Raw genomic sequence first — 12,485 nt, 5'->3', positions numbered from 1 at the left:
GCTACTTCTACGATGAAGTATTCAGCAACCTATATGTTATAACAAAAGAGCAGTGAAAAATTTAAGTAAGTATTTTTGCATGTTTCTGACACTTTCAGACAGTTTTATTTTCCTGTATTTCTTCTGAGGAAGAACAAACAGCATGCTAGCTCTCAAACTTTGTCATGAAGAATTTAGCACTTAAGAATATTTCATGAAAAAAAGACAAAGTGGCTGAGCTTTATTTATAACACAGAACTTGCATAAAATACTGTGAAGTCAGCACCTTTCCAACTGGAAAAGTTGGAACTGAAGTTCGGATGGAGAAGCACTGAACCAGGTTAATTCAATGTTCTTATGGGCATCAGAAGCAAAAAGCTTCTGTCAGCTGTGGGTATAACCAATCCTGCCCCTGTACACAGAAAAAAAAAAGGGGGGATAGAGGAGCAAATCCTGGTGTCAGAGTGCTCTTCTACAACTGTATTCCACAGCACTATTTTTTTAACAAGAGTGCTCTGTGACAGTCTGCTGTTTTAATTCCATTCTGAAGTATGCTGTTACTAAAAACATTATCATTCTTCATAGCAGTAATAATTTCTCTCTCCCAAAGCAATGATTTGTACAAGAGATTTACCTAAATATCATAAGGACTGAAATGTCACTGTCTGTCAGTGCTCTGCACAGAATACAGCCTGCATATGTATCACATCCAACAGAACTGTCATACAGAGCAACATCCAAGTTAAGTCAAAGGATGATATTGCAGCCTGAAGTTAAAAAAGGGAAAGTATGTTAGAACCTGTAAATGCTCTTTAGACAAAGAGCCATTCAGTTACACAGTAATGATTGTTGCAGAACACAGCGCCTAACATTACAGTAGTTACAAAAGGAAATACAATTAAATAATACAGCTTTCATCTGAATTTCAGTCTGAATCAATTTCCTTATAACCTGAGGTTTCAAGGATTAACTAAAACTGGTTCATTTAGCTTTAAAGGCCATTCTTACCCAAGATTGATGTTTTGCTTCTGAGAGAACATGCAAGGTAATGAGAAGCAAATTATCAAAAGGATAGGATGTTCAGATGAAATAATTATGATAGTTTTCAACTGAAAGTGAGATAACTTTTGAGTTCCAAGGGCATATCCTGTAAATATCTAGGATTCCTCTTCAATGGCTTTGCTATAAACATGTAAGACCAGACTAAAAAAAAACTCCAAACACACACAAATGACAACATCAGGAAGAAAACTGCAGTAAAATTAATGTAGGTATATTTAAGGAGTAAAAAAGTGACAAGAAGCTGTTAACAACAACATCACAGACTCAATATTCCCTGTATAGGTACCAGGGTTTTTTTTAAAAAAAGACTAATTTGCTATGATTTTGGCTATCTACCACTTTCGTTAACAGCCAGTGAAAACAGATTTATTTTTCTTTCACATATATCTGAGATACATCTATCTATCTCCATATAGATATACACACACAGAGCATTCAGTTTTAGGAGACTTCCCTAAATGTAAACAATACATATCCTGTAGTCTCTTCATACCAAATGCACATGCATACAAGAAATAACTGGGTTCAAGAAGGGGGGGGAGAGCGGGGGAGGAAATCAACAAATACTAAGTCAGTTTAAAAGCTTCACTCGCTACAGCTTCCAGGGATAATAATGAGCTAGAGCACAAAAGCACCATTTCCAGCTGATTTCCATTTATTCCCAAACTCTAATTACAGTATTTACCAGTAACTATTTTCTCTGAATGAATACTGTCCTAGACAGAGAGCAAAACCTGCAGCAGCTGTGATAAACAAATAATGAATGATTTGAGAGAGTATTTAATATGTGAAGTTGCACCATGCTCTCTGAATGCTTTACTTTCTAACACTATAATAACCTCAAATTTTCCTTACAATATTTCTGGATTTTTTTTCTTCATTTTTATATTGTGCTTCTGCATTTGAGATCTTTCTATCTAGTCCTATTGCTTTTTTCTGTGAGCTTTCCCAAAGCAGTTAAGGGAAAAATGAAAGAACTAAAATTTAAAAGCAAAACCAAAAAGGAGATTTTTCTTCAGCTGAGCTGTTCAATGACATTCATAGCATCTATTCATCTATGACTCCCCGCCCCGCCCAAAAAATCAAGTATTATCCATGAAGTCATATATATATATCCCGAATTCCTCTGCCACTGCGGGTTGCGGAAAAAAGGTTTTGCAAAATTTTAAAGACATTCCTTTTCTTTACTGGCACAATACAAATCAGAGGAAAGAGGGATACGACAAACAATCCAAACCTTGCTGTGCTTGGTATCCTAACCACAGAACAATGTATATTTTTCACGTCTTCTCGGACATACTTTTACTGTTAGGACTGATTGCATCTGAATAATACTTTAACATTAAAGCCATGTTCATCACTCAACTCCAACGTGCTTATTTGTTAAAGAAAATAAATAAATTTGACTACTACTCTGTACTTGACTCTCCTCAAAACAACTTTGCTTTTTGCACTTTCAGTATCCCTTTGTCTTTCTCCCTTGTTTCACCAGATGACTGCTGCTTCCCTTCAGCCCAGTTACAGCTATCAAATTTTCTTTCTCACATGTAGCTTGCCCCAGTGCGCTACCTCCAAAACCTGAAAATACTCTCAAAAAGGGTCTAAGCACTTCTTCTTAAAGACAACTATGCACCTTAAGAAGAAATTTTCAGCTCCCTCCAATGTTTACGTTGTGCTTTTCACACGAGTGTTCCTCAGATTTCATTAGATAAGCTGCTGGCATAGATGGCTACCCCAAAAGAAGATAAATGATAGTAAGTCAATGAGAATAACTGTCATTATGATTTTACTCAAACTTGTGATAATGGCCAAGGTGAATGTTTAAATACTCTAAAAGTGCTTTTAATAGGCTCTTATCTACAAGGTGTTTAATTCTAAATCTTCAGAGGTTTTGTGGTTTATAGATTAAGAGGTTAAGCGTTAGGGCCTTCACGCACACAGAGCACTCCCTCCAGTAAGTCAAAGAACGGAACACAACCCCTCTGCATGACAAGAACAAGAGGAAAAACATGGTTTTCTCCTTGTGGGTTATAATTTATGCATGTAGAATAGAGCCTGTAAAGTATACATGTCATAATAGCCCAGGATTTCTTCCTGGAATACCTAAATTTTAATATCAAAACTCCAGAAATACTCAAATTATGGAAATACATTATATGAAACTTGCTGAAGTTCATCATGCCACTGGTCCACTTCGGTGGAAAGAGGCAAGTCAGGCCATAGGTTTATCCTAACAGTAAGTTTGTATATTATGAAAAGAATATTAGAGAAAGCTGTGTATACAGACTTCAATGGCACTAGTCCAGATAATGAAGCCCACCTAACAAGAGTACTTCATTTGTAGAGAAAGTGATGCTGTTTTTTCCCCACCTGAGCAAATCAAGTCTTTATGCTAATGCATGTTAAAACATGCACACCCACTGAAATCCACTGTTAAGATTAAAAAAAAAAAAAAAAGTATAACGAAGGTCCAAGCAAGCTGCTGAACGGAATTTGTAGTTGAAATGGATCCATTGATCTCCCTTTAGTTTCATTATATGCCAGCACTGAAGAGGCAGGACTAGCAAGCAGTAAAGCAGAAGTAAATGAGTCAGATCTCCCCCATCTTTTTTCTCCTTTTCTTCACCCTGCCCCTCCTCCCAAACTGCTCTGCAAGGAATAAATTCCTAGAAGCTATTTAATTCCTTTAGTGAGAAGAATAAAAGAAATTTCATATAGATTCTAGCCTTGTGAGCAGTAGTGACCATAGGATTATTTCTAATGCTTTTACATACCTATTCCATACCCTTCGTAGAGTTGTCTTTCACGTTCTATGGTCTGCTTGATGACAGTTTCCCGTGAACCATGCTGTCTTCCTTGTCTGCCTTTAATACTGTTCTGTAATTCAATCTGCTCCAATTCAGCATTGAATCGACACATATAACTAGAAGAAACAAAATGCATTTATGCTAGATGCAGTCATGAAATACTTTTGCAAAATAGAATTACTTTGATAATCTAAAAAGTTATTTTATTAGTTGCATTTACTTTCTAAATCTTCGGAGTATTTCTTAGATTTGAATTATAATTTTAATCTTCAAAGTGGAAGCTCCATTTAGAACTTCATTTGAATCAGATGCAGCTTCCAAAAAGGCTAGGGTTTTTTTAATTTTTTTTTTTAAACTATGTTTGCATAAAACAAAAACACTCACATTGTAATTCACTGAACCATGCTGTCTTCCTTGTCTGCCTTTAATACTGTTCTGTAATTCAATCTGCTCCAATTCAGCATTGAATCGACACATATAACTAGAAGAAACAAAATGCATTTATGCTAGATGCAGTCATGAAATACTTTTGCAAAATAGAATTACTTTGATAATCTAAAAAGTTATTTTATTAGTTGCATTTACTTTCTAAATCTTCAGAGTATTTCTTAGATTTGAATTATAATTTTAATCTTCAAAGTGGAAGCTCCATTTAGAACTTCATTTGAATCAGATGCAGCTTCCAAAAAGGCTAGGGTTTTTTTAATTTTTTTTTTTAAACTATGTTTGCATAAAACAAAAACACTCACATTGTAATTCACACACTCGGGATGATCAGTTTTCCATCTAAGTTTTCGTAAGTTTTAATTGCTGAATTTCACCACCTCAGTAATAACTTTTAAAGTAAAGTTCTTCTTTGGCATGCATTCTACGTCCTCCCAAAAACATCCAACCCCAAAAGTAAACTTTTAGTATCACTAAAGTAAACTTTTGCAGTATCACTAGCATCGATTAGCACTTTATAGGTTTCATGAACAAGTGTAGGAAATATGTCAGAGTCTCTGAAAGAACAGTCCACATGTGTAACAATACATACACATTATGTAATGTAACTGGCAGGTAGAAAAAGGTGATACGCCATAGGTATATTCAGGTATATACGCCACATCCACCAGCACAGGAATAACCGAGTTTCTTTCTTCCTAGCAGATTGGTATTTCTAAAAATTGACCTGAGTACTGTTTACTCTCCTCAGCAAAGAAAATTAAAGAATAAAGGAGTAAGAAGAAGAGAATCTCTGCATTTAAGTATCACTGAGTAATGGCCTCAAGTTGTGCCAGGAGAGGTTTAGCTTGGATATTCGGAAAAATTTCTTCACCAAAAGGGTTGTGAAGCACTGGAGCAGTTTGCCCAGGGAAGTAGTGCAGTCCCCATCCCTAGAAGTGTTTAAAAGACGTGTAGATGTGGCACTGAGGGACTTGGTTTAGGGACCCCGGCAGTGCAAAGTGAACAGTTGGACCTGATGATCTTAAAGGTCCCTTTCAACCAGATGATTCTGTGAACCCAACTAGCAAATTCGTGCAATTACTACTGTCCAATTAATTTAGAGTCCTCCACACACTACAAAAGAAGACATATACTTAAATAATAAAAAAAATCCAAACAGCATCATGATTTACTTCAGTAATTCTAGTGTGGATATATGAATCTGTAAATATATACTTCTGTCAATATATAATTAAGCTCAATTGCAATAAAATCAACTACTTGGTATTATTAATACTAATATATAAAAAAATCCTCCTCTGAATCATCATCATTTAACAGATTTTATTTAAGAACATTGTTTAAAAGACAAATGAAGCTTTCGAATTCTGAACACCAGTCTTACTTTTCAATTAGTTCGCCAGCTTCCTTCTTTGTGTACTCAATTTTATTCGGGTCAAGGTGACTTTGAAACCATTGCAATTTTTCTCCTACAAGAATAAAATTAAAATTAACGATCACATCATCACTGTAGCACCAACATAGATTAAAGTTCTTCTATGTTTTTTGGAATAAACCTCCATTTTCCAGGACTCTGAATGGCATCAGAGACTCACTGATATTGTGTGTACCAGATATGAAGGTAGCTGTAACAGAAACAACCTCCCATCATTTCATGTAATTTTATATCTTCCTCACATGCTTTGCTTTACTGGAAATTAGCATTTAAAATATCACTGTATCAATTGTTTAAATTGGAAACTTCAGAAGACACCAAGAACAAAAAAACCCAACACAGTGGCCGAGCAAGAGTTCTGATCATCACAATTTTTAAACAGATTAAATTGAAAAAGTACACCATCAAGAATATGAAAGAAAAAAAATATTCCAGGTTGTGTCTCAAAGTTCTGAATTTGTTCACACAATGTGTCTGTTAACCTACGTATATCATCCTCTTTTACAACCAATTGAAAAAAGCATGGAGACAAGTACCACAAATACAGGTACTGATGCACTAAACGGACTTTTCGTCTACGTTGCCCTGTTGTCATGTACACTGACAAAACACGAGGCTATACTCAGCCCCAACATCAATCCTGTATATTCTACTTGCATGAACATGACAGGTATTTAAGCATTTCAACAAAGTCTATTTTAAAGATTACAGGGCCAGATTATAGAGAAAGAAACTCTAATCGGAGTGCCTATAAAGTTGGTAAAACTTTAAATCTATGCTAAAAAGTTGAATACTGTAATACAGTAATAGAAGCTTCTGCTCACCAATGATGCTCAAGCGCAAAGCTTTGTCAGTCTTCAACCTAGCAGGAAAAAAACCCAGGTATGTTAGCCAGGAATGAATACCATGCAAATAATTATCTTCATTTTCTTCCTCCAAAAATCCTTTTTTTTTTTTTTGGAGTCACAACAAAAGTCAAGGTAAAATTTCAAATAGAAATATTTGCCAAATTCAGAACAATACAAAAAAATCTACTTTTCTACACGAAAAAAATTCTTCTTTTTGCTAAATCTACTATCTGAAATTTGTCAAGTTTACCTATTAAGTTAAACAGTTTCTTGAAAGAAATTAGGATACTAACACTCTTCTTAGGAGGAAAGGAATTTCGTGGAAGACCTACATTGTAATAATTTCATAAAGTATTTCTAAAAAGTTAAACAGTTTCTTGAAAGAAATTAGGATACTAACACTTGTCTTAGGAGGAAAGGAATTTCATGGAAGACCTACATTGTAATAATTTCATTAAGTATTTCTAATATGCTGCTGGTATGTTTAATGAGTTTGGAGATCAAGAATGAAACATTTCACCACATGGCATCCTTGCAAATCAAGTATACAATGTGGAAAATACCATTCTAGAGTTTCTTGAAAGAAATTAGGATACTAACACTTGTCTTAGGAGGAAAGGAATTTCATGGAAGACCTACATTGTAATAATTTCATTAAGTATTTCTAATATGCTGCTGGTATGTTTAATGAGTTTGGAGATCAAGAATGAAACATTTCACCACATGGCATCCTTGCAAATCAAGTATACAATGTGGAAAATACCATTCTAGAATCTAATAAACTTGTAATAATTAAAGTTTGGGCTTGTGAACAGTAAAAGTTAATGTGTTAAGAAAGCAAAATTAACAACTTTTTTAATAAAGATGACAAAACAAATCCATCTCAAAATATTTATAATTCCAGCTCAATCTTTGGGAGGATACTTGACGCTTTCTATACTCTATGAGATATGTGTATATGACTCACTTTTGGATTAATTCCTGTCCTGTTGAGCATTTCTCAGTGAGCACAAATTTTCTAACAGGTAATACAGTGCCTCATGCATTTTTGTCCTGAAGCTCTTGGATTCAGTCTGCAGCAACGAATGTTGCTGAATGTCACTTTATTTCCAGACAGGAAAATAATACCTTGATGGGTAAGTATGAAATCTGGCCATGCATGTTCAGTGTATATATCCAAGGATATATTCCTTTTTAATAAGGAAATCAATAAAGAAAATTGTAAAAGACGTCATTGACAACGAAAAAATAATGCCAAAATTCAACACTATTCAAAGCTAATGTGTTCATTCATTAATTCCTTGTACTCTGTAGAGTTAACTGAAGTAACTGGAATATAGTTACTGAAGTAACACAAGAGCACAGATGTCTGTCACCTATCACAAAAATTTGAATCAAAAGAGAAAGCTCTGCTTTCCAGAGACAAACATACTTGTATCACTTGGCCACCTACATTACTAAAATAAAGATTAGCTTTTTCAAGAAATATTTCATCCTCTGAAGACAGTCTAAAAGCCACATGAAAGTAAATGCACAGCATGTGTGAGCTTCTAAGAACTCCACTAATGCATTCAAGAGACACTTTTCTACTTCTAGAGATACCTAAGCATCTGGATAAGCATTTTTAATACAAAAGTCTATAGACGTCAAGCATGGAGTTTGAGTTTTATCATATCTGCCAAAAAAAACCCCCAAGCTAGCTGGTTTAATTAAACGATTTTGTATTAAAACAAAAATTACTCTGGTTCCTATGGGTTAAAGGACAAACCTGAATGAGACTATGTAAAAGAGAAAGGAAAAAGGAGTTAGATTAGATGCCAGCTTTAGAACTCAGCTGTAGAAGATGCCTCCAATAAAAACTGTGGTAGGTAGCCTACAGAGGGGTAACAGCAGGGGGTTTTGAACCGTAACAGCGACCAAGGAAAGGACACGTATTCCACAATGGAACTCCACACCAGTCTCTGCTGTGAACCCTGGATGGCAATAAAGACAGCCCAGTATGTCAGCAAAGCGTTGCCATGGAGAAAACTACGATGCCATCTAGAAAAGCTGCCTGATTAGAATCATAAATCATGCTGTGTATGTCTGCTTTAGAACACTACAAATTAGCACTTGCACCTGCAACAGTCACTGGATCGTTTATTTATCAAGGCAATGGAGTACATAACCAGGATTTTCTTCTGGAGGAAAACCCTCCAGTCTCTAGGTGTAAATAATTTATTTCAGTATGAGAAACAATGAATGGTAGGATCAGATGTTGCCTTATTGTACATTTCATAAAAAACCCACCTCAGTGACTGCCAGAAGACAGTAGTATTAGTAGGGAGGCTAATCAAAAAAGGCAAGTCAAAGAAAGCTCCTCTCCTTCCACAGGATGACTAACATTTTTTGCTCAAATGAGAGAGTGAGGACAGGGATACAATCCTGTGCCAGGCTGCTGCTTCTTAATGGTTTCCCTCAAAACCATCTGCTTAGGCACTGATTATGGTAAGGATGATTAGTAGTTTTCTTGACGTTTCCTAGGTACTTTAAAACTTATAAAGCCTTCGTGTTCCATCAGCACCTCTTTATCTCAGATATTGTACTCAACTATTTTACTCTAAAGACTAACGACGAATGAGTATTCGCCAAATCAGTTTACCAGTTCAGTACTTTTCTGCATAATACGCACACATACAAATGCCATCTGTGGCTCTGAGAGCTAAGATACCCTCTTTCATTAAAAAAAAAAAAAAAAATCACGGTTGACAGTACATACTTCCTTGTTTCAGGTTACTAAATGCCTTCCATACTTCTTCCTACACGTGTCAATTTCTGTGAGCTCAGACATCAATCAGTGGCTTGGTTAAGCATTTTGGGATACTTCCATATGAAAATCCCTATGTAAGAATAAAAATTCTAATATTTTTGCAGTTCATTTTTTTTTATTTCTGTAAGCAACCCAAAGAATTTTAACAGCTAATAATTTTTCAGTTCCACATAAAGAATCTGCAAGAGTACACCTCAAAGGATCACAGCTGCAAACAGCACTACTAGGAACGTAGTGGCTTAAGGGAGCTTACAAGGTTAGATATCAGGAAAGCTAAGGAGAAACAAAGGGCTACACAAGGAGGTATTGTAAGGCTACTGCTAACTCCTAAAGGGTCTCTTCATGGCAGTTCAAGAAATACTGTAAAAAGTCCCTAGCTCTCATATGTCAGCACATTACACTATTAGACTGGTATATTTGTAATGAAAATGCACAGACTCCTAAAAAATTTAAAATATATGCACAATAGAAAGGGTATATTTTGACTCAGGAGGGAAAACAACAGAGAAAAAAAAAAATCCAGTGCTAGATCAGCTTTGCCTACGAAAACCAGAACCAGACAGAGACTTCAGCAGTTGTAAACAAAACACGACTGGGGTTGGTACATCACTACTAAGAGAAGTTCCAGGAACATTCCATTATGCTCAGGTTTCCCGAAATGTAGAAAAAGCCGTGTTCTGCTGATGCCAGGGAAACACCTATTGCTATCTCATAAGAACAAGACAACTTCAGATTGTAGCCAATTTTCTAAAATCAACTGGTCTGCCTCCTCTTACTACAGTCAAGACTGGTCTTTCATAGTGCAGCCACAGTTTCTGGACAATACGCTTGTTATTACTGTCATATTTCATTGAGAATGCTTGCACTGAAAAGTATCTGGACAACGGAGGCCGTAAAAGACTTCTGCAACTTAGAGCAGAATTCTCCCTCCTTTTTCCCAGTGCTGCACATTCCTTGTGGATAGTGTCTTCACTTTTTTATTATCTTGTTTGGGCAAAAGATACTTGAATGTGCATCTCATAACTAAATGCAGTTTCCTTTCCTGTTTAGCATAAACAAGAATGTTCACAACAGTTGTTTCTCTTCCTCCATCATATAAAGAAGTTCAAAAGTAAATAGAAGCCTGAAATGTCTCCACTACTAAATCCAGTCTCCAGCCAAGTACCAAAGGAAAAAAAAAAAAAAACCAAAAAAACACCAACCCAAAAAACCCCTCCAAACCTCATAAATCCAAACCAAACATCTACTGATACTTCTACAAGACATTCTCACCTTCCAGTAACATGCCACTCAAGGGCTTCTGACAACTAATGTAGTCAATACCCTCGTCTTGAAAAATAATCAGATAAAATCTATATTCATAAAATATTTCACAAATTTAGCCAACCGTATTACAGCATCTTCTAGCACATAAATCCACAGCTTAAATAAAATAATACAGTTGAACTGTATGAACTTCCTAGATGCACTGCCTGCCTTTGATCCAGTTTTCCAATGCAGAAGTGTATTAGCCTGTACAGAGAAATTACCCCCTTTACTCACGGCTGATGAGTTCATGCTGCCTCCAGTTTTGGGCCCTCCCTCCATTTAAAACAACTTCTTTCTATATGACAAGAAGCATGGTGAAGAAAGTACCAGAACTGTAGATGGGATTAACAAAGAAAATACTGTGAGAGGTTATGAGGCAGCTTCTCCTGTTTATGACCAAAGGAGGTATTAATCTTCCAACCAGGGAACAGGGTGATCATTAAATAGAAGTAATTTGGAAAATTGTTTCTGCAAGTATTTCAATGTCAGTAAGTCATTTTCCAGTGAAAAAGTCTTCACCAAACTTACTGCAGTTAAGTCACAAATTTGGAAGCAACTGTGCCAGAGCAGCACTTATTTAGTATGATCAGCTGCCACTAAAAGAAGACATTTGACAGACCTGCAAATACAATGGGGAAGAATAAAACTGGTACACTCTTTTTACTGAGTGTAGGAGCCGTCCTCTGTCCACAGCATCAGAAATTTATAGAGTCTTTTTCAAAGCTCTGCAAAATGAACCCAAACACCACTATTGTAGTAAAGAAACTAAAAGCTAATGGTATCCCTAAAAGCTAATTAATTACACTAAGACAACTGGTTAGTGGCTAAACTGACTTTTTTAAACTCTCAATATTTAAAAAAGAAAGATCTTAAGATTTAACAAGCTGATCATTAAGATAATAGAGATCCAAAAGAAAGTAGAATCCTTAACAAGCCTTTTAAAGACACAGGAAAGAAATAACATTATTCATGTCTTTTGAGTTAAATTGTTCTTCAAGCCAAGACAGTACATAAAATAGAATGCAGACAACTGGAGGATGTTTTTAATGAAAATTAATTGTAGGACACCACAATAAAAGAGATTTACAAAGTGCAGATCTGTGAACAATCCTAGTTAATTGTTTAGGACCCAGAACTGCAAGATGAGGAAATCTTATTTACGGATAGATGAGTTTGCTATCACAATATGCTTCAGATGGTCCAGAATGATGCACTACTTTTGGTGGAAGCTTCCCTATGCAAATGAAGGGTTACATCTTTTACCATCAGCCTAGATGCCTCACCTTGAAATAGTAACATAGCTTGGAAAACAAAAGCCAGAAATCTTCATCTTAAATGGAGTTTCTCTGTATGGAGCATCTCTGATTTGTGAGGCCTAAAAAGAGAGAGCTTAAGGTGAAGGCTAAAGAGAGGTGAATCCTAAAGAGAGCTTAAGGTGAAGGCTATCTACATCCTCTGCTCTTGAACAGGAAGGAACAGGAAGGCTAACTATACTGCTATAAAGACCACTGTCTCTTAAACAGATGAAAAACTCATTTATAAATAAGTTTGTTTCCTTTATGTAAAATTCATTTCTAAAAAGCAAGTAACAAAAAAAAAAAAGGCTGAAGTAACATGGTAGGCTTAGAATTCTTAGCAAAAGCATCTGAACTAAACTTAAATCCTCCAAAAAAGCTTTTATGAAGCAAGATGAGAGAATTAAGGAACAAAGTAGTCCATTTAGCACTAGGAAATTAAGCTACAATTAAAAACTTACAATCAGTAGTCAGCGACCACAGACAAAACATGAA

General features: G+C 35.6%; 1 protein-coding gene across 1 annotated transcript in view; it reads right to left on the bottom strand.

Annotated features, from left to right (window-relative positions):
• The window catches only part of TMA16 (translation machinery associated 16 homolog (S. cerevisiae)), a gene marked incomplete at its 5' end in the record, with an annotated part of 18,819 nt that overhangs the window by 5,293 nt on the left and 1,041 nt on the right, over nucleotides 1–12,485 (bottom strand). Inside the window, 3 exons of the mRNA XM_010135456.1 lie at nucleotides 3,816–3,964; nucleotides 5,680–5,764; nucleotides 6,555–6,592. Coding sequence (XP_010133758.1) covers nucleotides 3,816–3,964; nucleotides 5,680–5,764; nucleotides 6,555–6,592 — 272 coding nt within the window. The remainder of the gene's footprint in view (nucleotides 1–3,815; nucleotides 3,965–5,679; nucleotides 5,765–6,554; nucleotides 6,593–12,485) is intronic.

This window comes from Buceros rhinoceros, unplaced genomic scaffold (assembly GCF_000710305.1).
Source record: "Buceros rhinoceros silvestris isolate BGI_N320 unplaced genomic scaffold, ASM71030v1 scaffold10424, whole genome shotgun sequence".
Classification (NCBI taxonomy): Eukaryota; Metazoa; Chordata; class Aves; order Bucerotiformes; family Bucerotidae; genus Buceros; species Buceros rhinoceros.
The sequence above is the reverse complement of the archived record's forward strand: the minus strand, read 5'-3'. Positions and strand labels throughout refer to the sequence as shown.